The sequence below is a fragment of the Protomyctophum parallelum genome (assembly GCF_964188405.1).
Source record: "Protomyctophum parallelum genome assembly, chromosome: 19".
In the NCBI taxonomy this organism is placed as follows: domain Eukaryota; kingdom Metazoa; phylum Chordata; class Actinopteri; order Myctophiformes; family Myctophidae; genus Protomyctophum; species Protomyctophum parallelum.
The window spans coordinates 32,215,161-32,235,292 of NC_139717.1; the positions used below are offsets into that span (position 1 = coordinate 32,215,161).

A 20,132-nucleotide genomic window follows, 5' to 3' on the forward strand; every position below is an offset into this window, starting at 1 on the left:
TTGTGCCATGTTGTCGTGTTGTGTTGTGTTGCATTGTGCCATGTTGTCGTGTTGTGTTGTGTTGCATTGTGCCATGTTGTCGTGCTGTGTTGTGTTGCATTGTACCATGTTGTCGTGCTGTGTTGTGTTGCATTGTGCCATGTTGTCGTGCTGTGTTGTGTTGCATTGTACCATGTTGTCGTGCTGTGTTGTGTTGCATTGTACCATGTTGTCGTGCTGTGTTGTGTTGCATTGTGCCATGTTGTCGTGTTGTGTTGTGTTGCATTGTGCCATGTTGTCGTGCTGTGTTGTGTTGCATTGTGCCATGTTGTCGTGCTGTGTTGTGTTGCATTGTGCCATGTTGTCGTGTTGTGTTGTGTTGCATTGTACCATGTTGTCGTGTTGTGTTGTGTTGCATTGTGCCATGTTGTCGTGCTGTGTTGTGTTGCATTGTGCCATGTTGTCGTGCTGTGTTGTGTTGCATTGTGCCATGTTGTCGTGCTGTGTTGTGTTGCATTGTACCATGTTGTCGTGCTGTGTTGTGTTGCATTGTACCATGTTGTCGTGCTGTGTTGTGTTGCATTGTGCCATGTTGTCGTGCTGTGTTGTGTTGCATTGTGCCATGTTGTCGTGCTGTGTTGTGTTGCATTGTGCCATGTTGTCGTGCTGTGTTGTGTTGCATTGTGCCATGTTGTCGTGCTGTGTTGTGTTGCATTGTGCCATGTTGTCGTGCTGTGTTGTGTTGCATTGTGCCATGTTGTCGTGTTGTGTTGTGTTGCATTGTACCATGTTGTCGTGTTGTGTTGTGTTGCATTGTACCATGTTGTCGTGCTGTGTTGTGTTGCATTGTGCCATGTTGTCGTGCTGTGTTGTGTTGCATTGTGCCATGTTGTCGTGCTGTGTTGTGTTGCATTGTACCATGTTGTCGTGCTGTGTTGTGTTGCATTGTACCATGTTGTCGTGCTGTGTTGTGTTGCATTGTGCCATGTTGTCGTGCTGTGTTGTGTTGCATTGTGCCATGTTGTCGTGCTGTGTTGTGTTGCATTGTGCCATGTTGTCGTGCTGTGTTGTGTTGCATTGTGCCATGTTGTCGTGCTGTGTTGTGTTGCATTGTGCCATGTTGTCGTGCTGTGTTGTGTTGCATTGTGCCATGTTGTCGTGCTGTGTTGTGTTGCATTGTGCCATGTTGTCGTGCTGTGTTGTGTTGCATTGTACCATGTTGTCGTGCTGTGTTGTGTTGCATTGTGCCATGTTGTCGTGCTGTGTTGTGTTGCATTGTACCATGTTGTCGTGCTGTGTTGTGTTGCATTGTACCATGTTGTCGTGCTGTGTTGTGTTGCATTGTGCCATGTTGTCGTGCTGTGTTGTGTTGCATTGTGCCATGTTGTCGTGCTGTGTTGTGTTGCATTGTGCCATGTTGTCGTGCTGTGTTGTGTTGCATTGTGCCATGTTGTCGTGCTGTGTTGTGTTGCATTGTACCATGTTGTCGTGCTGTGTTGTGTTGCATTGTGCCATGTTGTCGTGCTGTGTTGTGTTGCATTGTACCATGTTGTCGTGCTGTGTTGTGTTGCATTGTGCCATGTTGTCGTGCTGTGTTGTGTTGCATTGTGCCATGTTGTCGTGCTGTGTTGTGTTGCATTGTGCCATGTTGTCGTGCTGTGTTGTGTTGCATTGTGCCATGTTGTCGTGCTGTGTTGTGTTGCATTGTATACCATGTTGTATCGTGTGGTGTTGCATTGTAGTGTTGCGTTGTACTTTACCAAGCTGTTCTGATCTCTAATGGCTGTGCTACGGTATGTTTTCTGTTCCTTTTAACCGTCTATTAATAAAGTAAATTGAGCAACGTGCTTTCATGCCTGAGCCTCTAATTATCAACAGTTTTCAACTGCTATCTGCTTCTAATAGTTCACTGTTATTATTGCCTCGGGGGCTTTGATGAGTTTCACTGCAGTGCCATTACTGTTCAAACACTGTAGACAAACTAGCATCAAAAGATACAGAGAGAGAGAGAGAGAGAGAGAGAGAGAGAGAGAGAGAGAGAGAGAGAGAGAGATAGAGATAGAGATAGAGAGAGAGGGGGGGGGGCAGGAGTGAATGAGAGAGTGAAGGGGAGGAGAGGGAAAGAGAGAAGGTGAAAAGAGAGACATGGGAGGAAAAGGCATATAGACTGTTTATACGTTGTCATGTGATGGTGTCACTATGTATGACATAAATTAAGCAAAAGGCAGAAAAGTGGTTGTCATTCATCAACAAAATCTCTATCCTCGCCTCGCTCACGATTGTGGTCTTAGTAACTGAAGATGCTAGAATCTATTCAGAGAAAAACATGACAATGGCAAGATGCTTCGAAGTCGAATGTCAACGTTTGCTCCATGAAAATATCATGATAGTGCTTTTTAGTTGTGTGTCGCTTATAACTGGATGTAACAATAATGTTTAAGAAGAAGAAAGCTGTTATCTGAGGTGTTATCTGTTTCTTAGAAACATACTGTAGTAGAGAACAGGAGAGACAGAAGACAGACAGAGAGAGGAGAGAGGGAGGGGAGATTAATAAAACAGAGAAGAGAAAAGCAAGAGAGGATGGATTTAATGAGGAGGGAGAGGAGAGAAAAGTGAGAGAGAGACATTTAATGAACTTGCAGTATTAAAAAAAGAGAAAAGACTTTGAAGAAAAGGAACAAACAATAGAGCGTAGAGAGGATAGTGGGGGAGAGGAGAAATTAAATGACAGTAATGCTTTGTAGCCAAGTCTATGGACTTTTTACTGACGTATTGTGCGTGCCCCCAAAGGCTCCCCTCACTTCACACAAGATTGTGATTTTTCAAATAAGTAAGACATTCCCACACACTCTGTTTTGTTTTTGTTTTTTTTACAAATCGAACCCTGATTTTAATACCGTTGGTGAAATCACAAAATCTCAGGTCTAATGCCTTTATTTTCATGAATGCCTTCATGAAAAAAGTAATTTGGCTACAAAGAGTAGGCTACAAACATCACAAGGTGTTAGCAATAACCAACAGTACAATGACATGAAGGGATAACATTTAATCAGACCAGCGTGTGTCCAGCGGAAACCTCGTATGAATCTGATCTCAGGTCAGAATGGGTTAAGTGGTTAGACCACTGCATGTCTCTGGGGAAAGAGAATCCACCTACTGTAATTAGAATGAGAGGCAGAAAGATTTTGATGAACTTCAACGAAAACAAAAACAAAATCAAAACATAAATGTTGCATGGCAACCGCCTCTACTTTGTGTCCGGCTTTTTTCAAATATTCCATTAATCTATGTGATTAATTTAGACCCAAAGTAGTCAAAATTCCAAATGATGGTAATAGCTCATCACCAGTTATCTGAACCCAACAGACACGGCGTAATCTGTTTACCCTGCAGTCAGAATGCTAGCGTTTCATTTTATAATGGAACCTAGAGAAGCGCTGCCATTTTGGTAAAGTTGTATAGCACATATTATTTATTATTATAGAAAGGTTTACAATGTTCCATTAATTGCAACAGCTAATCGATTTAATTGATTATAAAAAGATACTGAAAATAGAGCTACCAGCTCACAACACGTTGCATAACCCTGAATCTAGTCCTAACTCTAACCCTAACCTCTGTCTTAACCGGCCACGTATGTCCCCGCCCTAACCACATATCAGTCTTAACCAGCCACGTATGTCCCCGCCCTAACCACATATCAGTCTTAACCAGCCACGTATGTCCCCGCCCTAACCACATATCAGTCTTAACCAGCCACGTATGTCCCCGCCCTAACCACATATCAGTCTTAACCAGCCACGTATGTCCCCGCCCTAACCACATATCAGTCTTAACCAGCCACGTATGTCCCCGCCCTAACCTCATATCAGTCTTAACCGGCCACGTATGTCACCGCCCTAACCACATATCAGTCTTAACCGGCCACGTATGTCCCCGCCCTAACCTCATATCAGTCTTAACCAGTGTTGTAACCAACACCCTTACATCGCGTTACGTTACATAACGAAACTACTATTTGCAATAATTTGTAACCTAACACTTTACATTTCCCATTCCATAACGGCGTTATAGTTAACTGTGCGCATGTGTTAACCGTGTTATGTGATCAGTGAAAAGTCTCACCATGCAGCTCCAGTCTATTATACTGTCTGCAGAGTTTATTTCTCCTGCCTTCTGTGTGATTTATTTATCCTTCCAAGCCCCCTATCCTGCGTCTACTACATCCTGTTGTTCACTTAAGAAATAAAAGTATTGTTATAAGCAGCTTTTATTTTGCAGAGGAAGAGGAAGTTGTTTCGGTTGTAGCCAGCTGCCATGACTACTCGACTAGAAGTGCCGGGTGGTAGTGGAATAATAAACAACAACATGCTTTTAGCCAAAGTTCATAAAAACCGCATGCGTCTATGACTTAAACAATGTAGGCTAAACACTTTGGAATTACGTTAAACACCTATCCTCCGTGGCGGCGTATAGGTGAGTACTAGTTAATGAATTGTTAAGTTTCATAGTATCTTTCATCATCAACAACAGGCTGTTGTTGATGCCCCCCAAAATGAACAGGTTACAATACAGGCAGCCTACAGGATTCTCATTCTGTTACTGTCACTGCCTGCAAGGACGGCCGCCGTGCCATTTCTTATAAACTATCTAATTCATACGCGGGTCGTCGTGGGTCCACGTGGAGTTGTTGTTGTTGTTCATGCGCCACGGTGCGCGGCGTGGAGAGGGCATCAGCCTAGTAATAGTATGGCATATTGTCTGTACTCTCTGCACTCTCTTTGTGTCCAGTCCTACGTGTACAGACTGGCGATTGCGGCGAATTATATTCGTTAATAAAGTAAGAGCTGTGGTAGAGTGTGTGGTACTGGCAGTACCACACGCTAAAATGGCAAATGCGGATCATGACAGCGAGATCGGTTGCTTTGGGGGTTGGAAATATAAACATTACTTTGAGTACTTGCGGGTCAAGGACGACAAAAACATTGAGGTGAAATGCAAATTGTGTGGCGGACATAAAACATTGTCCTCAGCCAAAAAGAGCAATGCAAAGAGAGTGTACTCATTTTTTATTTGATTATTATATATTTTACATGAACAATGGTGAAACTAAGATATGGGGATAATATTGTACTTGCAATGAAATCGCATCGCGTTTTCATTATAATACTGCTGGGTTGAACACACACAGTCACAGCCTCGCGCTGCAAGTAGTAGTAAACTGTAGTGGATATAAACAGTGCATTCAGCCACAGGGGGCCAAAGGGAGAGTGTGCTGTTGCAGGAGAACACCTCAGCATCATAATAAAGGGAAAGATAGAGGGAAAAAAGGCCAACAAAATACATTCATATATATTTTAAATTTTGGCTGGAAACTTGTCTACACTACCTTAAAGTAAAGTAAAGTAGTTACTTTCATAATTGAATGTAAAGTAAAGTAACAAATTACTTTTTTAGATAAGTAACGATAACTATAATTCCTTACTTTTTAAAAGTAACTTGCCCAACACTGGTCTTAACCGACCACGTATGTCCCCGCCCTAACCTCATATCAGTCTTAACCGACCACGTATGTCCTAACCTCATATCAGTCTTAACCGGCCACGTATGTCCCCGCCCTAACCACATATCAGTCTTAACCGACCACGTATGTCCTAACCTCATATCAGTCTTAACCGGCCACGTATGTCCCCGCCCTAACCACATATCAGTCTTAACCGGCCACGTATGTCCCCGCCCTAACCTCATATGTTTTTGCTTCGGTGGCAGTAATTTCACTTCCATGTTTCCTAATCACAGCCAGTATACATGCAGTAGGCTCCAGAGCCTCGATTGCATTCGAGTGAAGTGGGTTGAAATACAGAGTAATCCACTTGAACCCAGGTGTACCTTGCATCCTGTGTTGATGTCATGGCCCCAGTGGTTGGCAGCACAGCGGTCACACCTTTCACCAATGGTGTTAGGGGGACAGATACACTGGCCCGTGTTGCCATCGCAGTTGTTCCCCACGTGGCTGCACTCACAACCTGGAGAGGAGAGGAGAGGAGAGGAGAGGAGAGGAGAGGAGAGGAGAGGAGAGGAGAGGAGAGGAGAGGAGAGGAGAGGAGAGGAGAGGAGAGGAGAGGAGAGGAGAGGAGAGGAGAGGAGAGGGACCAAAAGAACAAGAATCAACAGAAGTAATGACAAGGGGAGATGCCTGAGGATATAAATGAGGGTGTGGAATAATATGCTAATAAATAATAAGACAATTAATGTGATATATTCATGAATTAGCATTATCATTAATAGATTAAATATAGATGATCGCCGACCTCAGCATTTTGCTAACCGAGGCCCAGCATATCAGTCAGAGCATAAGGGAAGAACTGCAGCAATGAAAAATGTGTAATTCACACTCTCAACATGTAATTTATCTGCATAAGTGTGACTCTGAGCTCACATCCCCTCATAGGGCATAGACAGAAGATATACGGTTATTAATCATATAGATAGGCTATTTCACCTTCTACTGTTTGCAAGACTTTATAATCCCAATTGAACTCAATGAGGTTTTGGGCAAACTTTACACTCGATTGTATTACTTTAGTAAACCTTTTCATAAACATAATTTATGGTCACTCACATTAATTTTACAATGAATGAAAAAGTAAGGCTATATGTTTCTACTGGTTCTACCAAGTGAAGACACGCCCTCGTCCCATTTCTGGACAGGATATAGAAAGATGGCGGATTTGAAATCACTGCAAAATAAGCTTCTATTACTGCCTGTAGATTCTATGGGCGTACGCTGTCATTTAGTACTAACACGGGAGGAGGCTGGGGAGGTGGTGACAAGCTGGGAGTGGTGATAGCAGCAACACAATGTTGATCATAAAAGAGTGAGCAGCAGTCTGTCCAAATGGGCTACGTAGTGAATCACAGTTTAGGCTCAGGTTACCCCCGTAAATAACGTTGTCATCCACGGCACCCCTGAATTAAATTAAACACACGCACATGCACAGGCGCACACACGCACGCACACACACACTGGTGTTCTTTCATCAGGCCTGAACACACAAATACATCAGTTTCTGGTTTAGCATTACAGGTCCATGGAGGATTTAATTAACAGTTACTATTTGGTGTACAGTATATGCCATAATCACATTGGTGTCAGTCAGGAGCTATAGCTTCTCTTGCATGGCAACATATAGCTGTGTCTTCTTGAAACCCATTTCTCATATTTGACCACTTAAAAACAATAACATTATCATCATATCATCATCATCTGTTATACGTTTACTTTCTCCTGCATGTGCAGTACATAGATACTTTTAATGACTCTGAGCTGAGGTCACACTAGGTTACACTATTTATAATTAGTGACAGTGGAGACATTCATTTGATCAGTTGTTAATCTCTAAGTCTGATTTCTGTTGGAAGGGTTGCTTTGCACTCACTTAAGAACTTTCTTTTTATAACAATGCTGTCGGCTTCAATTCCTACCGCCAGGTCTGCGCTAAAGCAAAAATAAATGCCTAGACAGTCAAAACAATTTCAAACATGTGTTTAAATGTACAGCCAGCGGCTGAAAGCATGCTTTCTCACCATTTTAATAAAGCATTCAACTTTTTCAAGCTTTGCATAAACCCACCCCCCGAACAAACAGAGTCATAAGCCATGCGTGGTGGCTTAAAGGAATGAGATTCCTGTCCCCTGGGGCAGCTGTAACTTACTTTACAAAAGGAAGATCAAATCAACTTTGAAATAAATACGGAAATCAGAAGAACCCTATGGTGAGCTGTGACGCTGATGAGGACAGCAACTTGTGGGAGTGGGCATTCTTTTTTTCCTACAGCCGTGGTCTGTTTTTGGAAAGTGGTCTGTTAGCTAAAAGTGCTACTCTATGTCCTTGTTATGTGGGTTGATGGCAGGGTTGTGCGTGATTTATACTTTGCTGTACTGTGGTGTCGTGTGCCACAAATAGCAGATCTACAGGCTCACACTGTGGTGTGGACGCAAGTTTGTGAGCTTGTAGATATGTTATCTTCAGCACTCCACACCGTCGTATGACATAAATTGGGCATTAACCTGATAAAAGCATGAGACCAAAAGCACTTTGACTTGAAGTAGGTTAAGGACTCTCAGCACAAACAGGTTCCTCGTTTGGAAAATGGAGCTGGATTTCATTTCAAACCACCGTTTTACAGCAGGTAAAACAGATCATTTAGAGGGAAAAATATATAATTGATGGGAAATCAAAGTGAAGTGGACACGTATGCACGCAAATATGCAGATGCACATATACAGTACAGTATTCAGTACAATACACAGCTATTGTATGAGACTAACATATCTCGAAAGGTAACGACCAGACTGCCATGAAATTTGCTGAGCTCATTAACGGCCTCAAGTGTGAAACATATTGATCTTTCCTCTAGCGTCACACACTATACACATAGGCCAACATTAATATTTTAAAATTAGTGTATCTCTTGACCCTTTAGTCGCTCAGACACAGAATCTGCTCAACACATTTCCCCCATGATTTTGGTGACCCCATGATCTTTCCTCTAGCACCCCCCATCTTTCTAGGGTGGTCCTTGTCCCACAGGTTGAAAATCACTGCTCTATAGTAGTGGTTCCCACTGACCATCAAGCTCACAGCTTGTAGATCTGCTATTTTCACAATATTTATCTGTGGTACAAACTAAATGAAATATGGCTCACCTCATACGATTCCAAGTGTTTAGTTCAAATATGATTATTTTGGGGTGTCAGGGCCTGAAAGGTTGAGAACCGCAGCTCAATATGACTGAAAACGCTGAGGAATTTAGAGCTATTCAACAAGTATATTGTAGCAAAACAACATATTGTGTTTGAGCAGTGGGGTGAGTCTTACGTGTGCAGCCTCCCTCCTGGAAGTTGAAGTGTCCCTGGGAGCAGCGGTCACACTTGGGCCCGGTGACGCCGGGCTGGCAGCGACACTGGCCCGCCTCGTCACAGTCAAACGACTTGGAGCCGAACGAGTTGCAGTGGCACGGCACGCACGAGCCCCCGGTGGCGATGCCGTGCGTCTGAGCCTGTGCACACACACACACACACACACACACACACACACACACACACACACACACACACACACACACACACACACACACACAGGAGTTATGGATGGGGAGAGAGAGAGAGAGAGAGAGAGAGAGAGATAGAGAGAAAGAGAGCTCCAATGTTGTCTGCTTACTCTGCTCAATGTTTTTGCTTCATTACTTTAAAGTTTATGGGATCACCTCCTGTATGACTTCTACGTCCTGATTGGATGAAATTTGTATCCTGACCTCAAAATGTACTTTCTGGAACAAGGCCCACTTGAAAAATCTCCAATGTGTCCTTCCATCTGTCCACTTAACATATCATGTGTTGAGTAGTCAGATGGGTGGGCCACGTGCCTTTTCAGAGCATGTTTATTTGAATGACAAAGAGAGAGAGAGAGAGAGAGAGAGAGATAGAGAGAGAGAGAGAGAGAGAGAGAGAGAGATCATGCAATGTACAAATTAAACAGTCAAAAGATCACAGCAAACAAAAACACTCTAGCAGCAATCCACCAAAGACATGCCATTGAAAACACCAGATTCAACAGTGCAAAGGCACAGTGAGCATCATTTTGACTAAACATTGCCCTCAGGAGAAATCATTGCAATTTCAAGATAGCTCACATACAAAAACAACAACACTGGTAATGTCTGGATTGACCTCATTTTCCTGTTTTGCGATGGGCAAATGTATAAAGTCAGGAGGATACGCTGTATCTTCAATACATCAATACGTGTGGTGTGTGACAACACGTTCAATAGCAACTGACAAGGCTAGTCAAGCATGTTGAGATAATTGAATAATCCCTACAGGATGTACTGTATGATGAACAACACTCAGCCTTGATGATAATGATAACACATTAGGGCTGGGCGATATGGACAAAAGATAATATAATGATATTTTTGACAAAATACCTCGATATGGATGTATTGTGACGATAACATTTTCTTTTTAATTGGTCAAACACTGACGTCACCGTCACATCGTGACATGTTGTGAGCTTGTAGATCAACTGTTTTAGCTATTTATGAAATTTAATAAAATTATGGCTTAAATGAATGAAACCATGAAAATAAATATAATATATGGCCCAGCCCTAGTACACATCTTTTCAAAGAGTGTATGAACATGCACAGCCATGCTGCCCATACCTCCCTCATTCAGTGACAGCTGGAACACACGCGCACGCACGCACGCACACACACACACACACACACACACACACACACACACACACACACACACACACACACACACACACACACACACACACACACACACACACACACACACACACACACACACACACACACACACAGACGTCCATGCCTGCACACGTTAATATCACAATGTTCACAGTCCTGTGCTAGGTCCACAAGTCCCCGAGGACACGCACGCACGCACACACACACACAAGCTCTACGCCTATACCAAAATGTCCCACCGCCGCGCCCACTCCACACACACCCGCTTAGTAAAACAGCACCACACACAAAGTCATCATCCGCGTGCTGCGTGCCATCTGTACCCCCGCCTTCGGCCTGTACGCCCCCCGGGGACAGCCCCCTGTGCGGGACCCGCCGCCCCATCTCTGCTGCACCGTCTCCATGGGAACGCGCTCCACCGGCCGCCGCGTCTCTCGCCTCTCGTAGCCAGGGCGCCGCAGGTCGCAGCGGTGGCCCACGAACCCAGGCCGGCAGATGCAGCGACCCTGGACGTCGCAGCGCTGCGCCAGCGCCCCCTGCGGGCTGCAGCGGCACGGCAGGCACTCCTGGCGCTCGGCGTCCCACCAGCAGTTGGGCTGCGTGGAGCGATGGCGGTTAGGAAGTGAAGGGCAAGGTGTGGTTGGTTAGAGGAGTTGAAGCATGTTCAGGATTCATTGGAGTGAGAAACCCTTGCTTACTTACTGCACCACTTAAACCCCAGCATCCGTATTCTGCGGAAAACTTTAGCTGGAATAGCAGATCTACATGCAATCTCTTCCATTTGTTCAGTAAAGTGCAAATGCAGAGAAGAGGCGCTAGTATAGAGCCCTGAGGGACACCAGTCAACCAAGTATAGGGTTTAAGAGCTAGAACCTTATGGTCAAACTGGGTTTGATGATGCTGCTACTCTCCGACTTTTCAAAAATCTTTTAAATTTTTGTGCAAATCTTTTGTTGTATACTTTTACTTATTATCATTATTACTATTAGCCTATTGCTGCTACAATGTCTGAGGAACCAGAACAAAAAGAAATGTACTCTATGAAGATATACCAAATAAAGAAACCTTGAAACTTCAACCTTGGTCATTAGTTCAGAGGGGGAACATTTTAAAACAAACCAAACAAAAAACCAGTGTTAGACATGGATCATGGCATTACCTTGTGGTCTTTGGGGAAATGATAAAATGAGAATTGAGACATTTTCATCACACAGGGAGGGAACAAACATTTGAGATGAAAACTCTGTGTCTTTGTGGAAAGCCTGTTGAATGGGAGTACGGACAGTAATTCATGATGTTCAAGGTTCACCGTGTCGCCACATCACTGCTCTGACAAGCATCAGACAGTAAACACATCTAAATGGAAAAGCTGTTTGCCCACAGTTTCAGATAAAAGCCCGACTCAAACAGAGAAAGGGAAGTGATTCCATCTAGTGATAATAAAACGAGGTGGAAAAGAGAACGGAACAAATTGAATTTTCAATAAAGTAACATTGTTGCTGTCGGGCAGAAACCTCTTATCTCCATATTTTAACTTTTCTGTGTTTTTACTTGATCATACTGCAGCGTCACACAAAAGTGTCAAAAATAGCAGATCTCCATGAAGCTCGCAATGCAGTGCAAAGCCAAAGCGACACATTGTGAGCTTGTAGATCATGCCTGAAGAAGGTCCGGAGGAACCCAAACGTTGCATTATTAAAAGAAAATACTCATGTACCGAGCAGATACACAGTGTGTTTTCATCCCTTTCATTGATGTCCACTGGCCTACGCACCTGTGCATATGCCTGATTTATAGGTGTGTGAAAGCTTTTTCCTACAGAGCTTGTAGATCTGCCATTTTTTTATTTGAATCCAAAAAGTAACAGCTTTAGACATATGAGGTTTTCCACCCGACAGAGACGAAATAATACATTTTGTGCTTTTCTTCTTTTAGTTCCAATCGCACCAATTACCCTTTACGGTCTGAATTCAGTAAATCCAATGATTTAAGCAATATTACATGAGAGGGTGTGCTTTATCGTGATTATTGGCACGCCAGTGATGCGGTCAGGAACGAGGCTTTAGAAGAGTTCCGCAAGCGTCGGTGAATCCCTACTTTTTTCTTTTAGCTTTGGGACCACTAGCATAATATTATTTCATACATTTTTTTATTTGTTTTTACATATTAATAACACATTTTTCCCAACGGTTGCAAAAGTGAAAAGGAAATGGTTAGAAAGTGCATGTGGATGGCGTGTACGGACATACTCACCATGCACTCATCACACTTTTTTCCAATGACATGCTCTCTGCAATGGCACTGGCCTGTTTCCTTGTTGCACCCCTCTGACACTGAGCCGTTAGTGTGGCAATGACAGGCTGCAGAGAGGAGAGGAGAGGAGAGGGGAGGGGAGGGGAGGAGAGGAGAGGAGAGGAGAGGAGAGGAGAGGAGAGGAGAGGAGAGGAGAGGAGAGGAGAGGAGAGGAGAGGAGAGGAGAGGAGAGGAGAGGAGAGGAGAGGAGAGGAGAGGAGAGGAGAGGAGAGGAGAGGAGAGGAGAGGAGAGGAGAGGAGAGGAGAGGAGAGGAGAGGAGGGGAGGCAGAGAGGAGAGGAGAGGAGAGGAGAGGGGAGGGGAGGGGAGGGGAGGAGAGGAGAGGAGAGGAGAGGAGAGGAGAGGAGAGGAGAGGAGAGGAGAGGAGAGGAGAGGAGAGGAGAGGAGAGGAGAGGAGAGGAGAGGAGAGGAGAGGAGAGGAGAGGAGAGGAGAGGAGGCAGAGAGGAGAGGAGAGGAGAGGAGAGGAGAGGAGAGGAGAGGAGAGGAGAGGAGAGGAGAGGAGAGGAGAGGAGAGGAGAGGAGAGGAGAGGAGAGGAGAGGAGAGGAGAGGAGAGGAGAGGAGAGGAGAGGAGAGGAGAGGATATCAACAGTATTTCAAACTTGTGCAAAGCAACGGCATGCATACAAGTAAATGCTTGTCATGGATGGTCATTTAAGGCATTCTATTCTATTCTATTCTATTCTATTCTATCCTATCAGTCAGTTATAGAATACATTGCAGTACAGTACAGACTGTGTTCAGTCTAGGATGATTCAAATCGGCACAACACATTTACAGAGACACATCTGACATTTCTATAATTTCTGTGAAATATCAGAGCGAGAGGTAGCCACTATGCAGTAAAATACTGAGCATTTAAAGTGGTCAGGTGGGTGGGCGTGCATCTTCAGAGCCTGTTTATTTTATTGGACAATCAATCGATTGTGTTCCGGCTTGGATCAATGGAACTAACATTACATAGTACACGTAGATGGTATAGTTCCTATATATATTGGTCTTATATTGGTATTGGTAAATTGGTGTTTTAAAGACAAACTAGCAAGACAGACAATGTTGTATCATCATTAAAATCATAGTGATTTTAATCTCGCTGCACACAGATTGAGAATGACTGATCTATAGTTACATTGTACAGTGGACGGAACTACAATAGGTGACAAGCTGGAGCTGCTCATCATGGCATTGATGTAGTTATGGAACAATGTGAACGCTGTCCACCCACCACAATGCTCTACCCCCCCCCCCTCTCTGTCTTTCTCTCTCTCTCTCTCTCTCTCTGCCCCCACACCAAACACACAAACACATAGACACAGCACTCCGCCACACAGAACTTGTTCTACCTCCTGCCATTCTCTCCTGTCAGAGACAGAGAGACAGAAGGACAGACCAGCGTGTGGGACGAAAGACTGAGAGGGGTACAGCAGATGTCCACCCAACCACGCACGCACGCACATGCGCGAACGCTATACCAAGCAAGATTACACCTACACATTTATTACATGTACTCCTATTCCCGCTATCTTGCTCGCACCCACGCACCCACGCACACACACACACACACACACACACACACACACACACACACACACACACACACACACACACACACACACACACACACACACACACACACACACACACACACACACACACACACACACACACACACACACACACACACACACCCCCCTACCTCCTACCTCCTAGCTTCACCCTCTGGGGACCATCTGGGATGCATTCTGTTTAGTCGCTACAGCGCTAGCCTTGTTGGTGTGTGAAATCTTTTTTTTTAACACACTCTGTTCTGTCCTGTTATGAAGCAATTATGAAATCTGCATCTATCCAACGTTAGTATTCCACATCTTTTGGTTGAAGCCTGTCTCACAACCATTAGTCCACTCATACCAACTACCTGGACAGTGGACACCCTGGAGGTCCCTTATTTGAAAAAAAATCTAATCAAATCTCACTCATGTAGTTTTTGTACGACCTGACCTGACCTGCTCCCCCATCCGTGCTCAGCTGTGGGCAGCACTCAGCAGCTAACATTAGGTGAAGCTGAAACTGAATTCCCCCCATGGGATGAAAAGGGTAATTAAATCGAATTAAAAAATGACACCCGTGTGAAGTGAGAGGCGCTAATATATTAAAGTCTAACTCATGTTGATTAAGTGATGTAATGGTGATCAGTGTCAATATGAGACGTGTGTGGACAAAATTGACATAATATTTGAGGCACATATGATCTAATTTCCCCTTTCATTGAACTGAATTTATGTGATTGGTTAGCCGAATATGCTCGTGTACATTAAGGCTGTCCCCGAACATTCAGGGTTCGAATGTTCGCTCGTTAAGGTTGCCACTCGAATCTTAATTTATGGCCTTGAAACATTTGTTTATTTTATTTTATTATTATTATAGTGTTTTATAATAATTATATATATATTTTTTTTACTCAGAAATATATCTTGGCGAGAATGTGATATGCATATGCGATATGCATATGTTCATGTTGTGTTTACAATCATTTGAAAGTCCTGCAGACGGCAGGAGAGACAAAGTGACACACACACACACTCAATGCGCTTCTGAGAGTAGCCTACACAGGTGGAACAAATTAATGAAAGAGAGACAGCTAATGAGCAAGACAAGATACACTCTCGTTTTAGCTGCCTGCCAGCAACTCATTCAACTATGGCTCATTTTTATGGAATGATGAGCTCGCATCAGGGACGTATGCTGACCATTTGGTTGCCCTACTCGTAGGATATTTGTGCTGCCCCCCTCCCGACGAGAGTGCTGCTAGGCGCTAGCCTATTCCTCATGCAGATCGGCTATTTTCACTGTTTGCGAGGACGCACACACGGCCGCTCGCAGCAGCGGAGCACATGTCACAGTCAGAGCCACTAGACGCTTTGTGTGTGTGTGTGTGTGTGTGTGTGTGTGTGTGTGTGTGCCCGCACGCGTGTGTGTTGGCCCTGTTGGGAGAGAGAGAGAGGGGGAGACGCGCTGCGCGCTCTGATCATGTTCAAGACGGATATCTCGTGTTGTCATTATAGTGTATTAAAAGTAAAGACGGTTGTATTCACACTCAAAATGCACACCTTCCCGGTGGGCCAACCCGGTAGCAACCCTCACCAACCCCTGATGAACTTAACCATTATTTCACTGATAGTCTATGCAACGTCGCCCCGGAGGATCTATTTATGAATTGCAGCCTGGTTAAAAGCACTCGGAGAAATTAATTAATTAGAACCAATTAACCAAATGGTTCGGATGTTCGCTCGGAAATTCCTCCAAATGTTGAGTCCTAAAAACAGGGCTAGGGTACAGCCTTAGTGTACATACAGTATGACGTAAATGTTCCCATCATTGTCAATGGCATTTAATGTTTGTGTTGGCACAGATTTACGTCATATTTGGCGGACATTTGACCTCATTTCTCCATTCATTGTCAATGGCAAATATTGAGACGTGTGAGGACAAAAGCTGTATATTCTGTAAAAAAATTGAGGGCCGCTCTTATCATCATACATCATCTCATTCATGCCAATATATCTGATGACATCAGGGATCTCCATATATGGGCATAAAGGGGACAAGGACTGACAGATACAGAGATCACCAATTCTTCATATATGGGCATATCAGTCAGATTGGCTGCGACGTAGGTGTAAGGGGCCGAACTGGAGATGTGAGGGTCCTCTGGTAATATAAATAATAAATAATTTGGCATGTGTCATTCTGCTGACTGGCATGACATCAGACTCAACCAAATCAGGATCCATAAGGAATTCAATCAATCATGACCATATGGGCCCAGGCCGTGGCGTAACGGTCTGGGCACCGGACTGGTAATCCAGTCGCAGTGTGCCGCGGGTTCGACTCCCGAACCCGACACGGCCTTTACTGCATGTCATCCCCCCATCTCTCTCCCGTTTCCTGTCAGCCTACTGTCTGTCCCTTCAAAAATCAATAAAAGGCGTAAGCCGCAAAAAAATATCTTAAAAAAAAAGAAAAAAATCATGACCATATGGATTAACTATACGTGATAACATCCAAATCAACATCAATGATTGTTGATTGAAATCACTTTCGCACATGCGGGACCAGAACAGGCGGGCTGCTGAAGAGGAGGTACTGAGTCCCTCGGAGCTGTTTGCGGCTCGGTCGAGGAACCATAATCCCGCCGCGGGGACAGAAGGACTTCTTCCCTGATGACTCAGAGCGGCAGAGACAGCGTTTAAAACAGAGCTTGGATGAACACTGGAGCATGGTGTCGGAGGAACGGGTGGAGTGACTGGGGAACCTGGTGCAAGAGCTGTGGATTCCAAGAGAGAGACGTGTGGAACTGCAGTCTCATCCTGGAAGGTTCTGGCAGACGATGGGCTTCTCTGCCAACGGGAAAGGATATCTGCTCCCGGAGGAGGCTCTGTACCTGATGGAATGTGGAAACCTGCAGATGTTTTATCATGGCCTTCCTCTATCCATCCAGGAAGGATATGAAAGCTTTCTGTGCCCCGAGACACTCCCACTGCAGCAGTACCAGGTGTTTAGGCATTTGAAGAGACTTGGCTACGTTGTGCACCGGTTCGATCCCAGTACGGTGCCCTCTTCACGTGAGGACCAGCCCAACCCACCGCCTTCTAACCACCGAGCCAGGAACAATCAGAAGAGGAAACTCGGTGACAACATACTCTCTCCCCAAGCCTTTGGTCTGGTAGAGACAATAAGAACGTAGTAAATCACCAGAAAGACGACAAGAAGATGTAACATACTGTACTGTGTGTAGCTGAACAGCCTCATGCCAATCAGGCTCAGGTTGTGACAGGTTGTATGTTGGTCTGGGCCTGGGGACACTGGGGTTCAATCCCCACTCCTGCGCATCACTACAATCTGGTGTAGTCGGCAGGACTTGGAGCACGGGGATCCTTGCGTGAGGGACATGAAGGACGTCGTGTGCTGTCGTCCGCGGTGTGAAGTGCAAGGACGTGCTCCAAAGACTGGGGAGGGTGATTGTAGCACCCAGCCAAGACCCGACCCACAACAGCCTGCCAATCAGGCTCAGGCCTATTCAGGTTGTGTGTCGGTCTGGCGAGTAGGACTGGGGTTCAATGCGCATTACTACATGTGCATGGTAAAATCCTGAGTGTTATTTTTGTTCCAAAAATGTGTGTTTGCTAAAATCCATCTGTTGGTGGCGCTATAACAGGCCAATGTGAAAAGGGTGGGATATATTCCTCAGCCTAGTAGGAAAGTGCGTGAAAGATCTCACGTAAATTGCATGCTGCGTTCATGATTTGACGCTTTTTGTTCCAAACGGGCCAATCCTGCAAACTGGAAGTTTGGCATCGGTTAACGGTGCCAGAGATTAGCTGGTAACGGACGGACGGACGGACGGACGGACGGACGAGAGAAAATGCTGATCAAAAGAGTTGTTGAAACTTAATTGCATCCCTCAAACAAACAACTGCCCCTTTCAGTTACTATTTTACTTTTGACTGTCATGGAAGAATGCTCATTCCAATGAGACCTCCCGAACCCATTTATTGACTGGGCTACTGTGTAGTTGCAAACCATTTACCCCTAAAAAGAAGAATACTCACATCCCCACCACTTCTGACAAACTGACAACGTCCTAAAGCATAGATCAAAATCGAAAGATGGCGTTTTGCCTCCAATATGCGAGATGCGTCAGATTCCCCAAACACGTGAATTAAAACCCTGAGGCCTTATTAGTACGGACACAACATGTCTCCTGTCCAACGGCTGCGGATGGGACTGATGACAACCGGTGAGAAAGTAGAGGATTTTTATACAGTCTATTCATTACAGCACAGACACTCTCCCTGAACTCTGCTGCTTCACTCAATAAAACTCATTAAGACTGAAAGAAACACAGAGAGAAACAGAGCCAGCGAGAAACAGAGAGAGAGAGAGAGACAGAGAGAGAGAAAGAGAGTTAGTGAGTGAAGTAGGCAGAGAGGCATTGATAGACTGACACAGCGTATCACAGAGAAAGCCAGAGAGAGAGAGAGAGAGAGAGAGAGAGAGATGGAGAGAGAGTAGTTGTCTTTTAATAATTCCTGGTGGCCCTTTGTCATTCTCACAGGATCGATAGCGGCCCTCCATCCCACAGACACGGGCAGCCGATCACCGCCGTAGGAGAGCCATAGATCAGGCTGATTAATCGATGGCCATTTAGCCGGCTCGGAGAGGCGGAAACAAACGCACAGAACAATGGACTATCAAATGCACATTAATAGTCTCTGCCTCTCGGCGCGTCTCTGTGCGTGTCTGTCTGTCTGTCTGCCTGTCCGTGTGACCGTGCGTGTCTGTCTGTCTGTCTCTGTGCCTGTCCGTGCGACCGTGCGTGTCTGTCTGTCTGTCTGTCCGCCTGCCTGCCTGTCTGTCTCTGATCTCTGATCTCTCCATATTGTTCCTATATATCTAACAAAACACTCCCCCTTTTCTGGTTTTCATTATTTCCCTGTCTATATTCTTTAATATGGCAGTCAGTTGATTGGTCTGATATTGCACCACGCACAGCTGTTTGCTGCCTCATGTACTGTACAAACACACTAACATATACTGTGTGTGTAATTGAACACACATAACAAAAAACATTGCATGGATGCACCTGGGATGTATCCTCAGTGATGTATCCTGAGGTCAATGGGGTTTCGGGTCTCGCAACATCACACCCCTCACTCAGGCGACCCAGCCGGGAGTGATCAAGTCCCGACTTACGTCCCAGTAGCTACCCTCAATCAGTCCCATTAGGGAAAAACCAGGGGCACACAATCCGTTGGAACTACTCCAGAACTACTCTGCCAGGGCTTGGAGGTACACTTCTGGCACATGGAGGGACTAGGCTCTGTGGGTTGTCTCCTGTCCGGGCCCCTCCTACGTCTCACCAGGTCCACTCCTGCTCTCACCAGAGCGAGGACCTGTGCGTTGCACCAGAGTCCCAGCACCAGACAGTTCATTCAGGAGTGGTGGGCAATGGTTCCGCAGGGTCATGGTACTGCGGTTCCGCTTGCTGCTTGCATGGCCCTCCTAAAGGCCTCACCGAGGGTTGTTGGGCTTCCTCCTCACGGAGGACACAGGCTGGGGCACTAACCCACACTGCTCACCCGGTTGCCGTCTACATTCCGGCTGTCACCCGTCTCTCCGGTGGTCACCAGACTATACCTGGTTGTCACATAGTCTAACCATTCCTATGAGTCACTATAAATAGACAAACACACATGGGCGCACGCATTTCCAGATGGTGAGCAGTGGAATGAAAGACAATTCCCAGCTTATAAAATGACATTCATAGTAAAGGGCAAAATGGTCCATACTTTCTTTAGTCACGACAGCTCTACTGACAGGATCCCCACTACTGCCATGTTAAATTATGTCCTGATGGGCTGAATAAACCAATATCTAAGATATTATGTAATTATGTAATCTACAGCAGTGGTTCCCATACTTCTTCACGCCAAGGACCCCCAAATTGACACTAATTAGCCTGCGGACCCCCATTTGAAAAGATATGCTCTAGCAGTGATTCT

At 45.1% G+C, this 20,132-nt stretch overlaps 1 protein-coding gene across 7 annotated transcripts in view; it reads right to left on the reverse strand.

The window, feature by feature from the left end:
* The window catches only part of lama2 (laminin, alpha 2), a 254,248-nt gene that overhangs the window by 87,587 nt on the left and 146,529 nt on the right, over window positions 1-20,132 (reverse strand). For 5 of the 7 annotated variants that reach the window (XM_083790710.1, XM_083790709.1, XM_083790711.1 and 2 more), the window contains 4 exons: window positions 12,513-12,619; window positions 10,583-10,855; window positions 8,861-9,041; window positions 5,869-6,005 (listed from right to left, as the gene is read on the reverse strand). In XM_083790710.1, coding sequence (XP_083646836.1) covers window positions 5,869-6,005; window positions 8,861-9,041; window positions 10,583-10,855; window positions 12,513-12,619 — 698 coding nt within the window. The remainder of the gene's footprint in view (window positions 1-5,868; window positions 6,006-8,860; window positions 9,042-10,582; window positions 10,856-12,512; window positions 12,620-20,132) is intronic. The other 2 variants (XM_083790714.1, XM_083790712.1) reach the window with 1 other exon arrangement.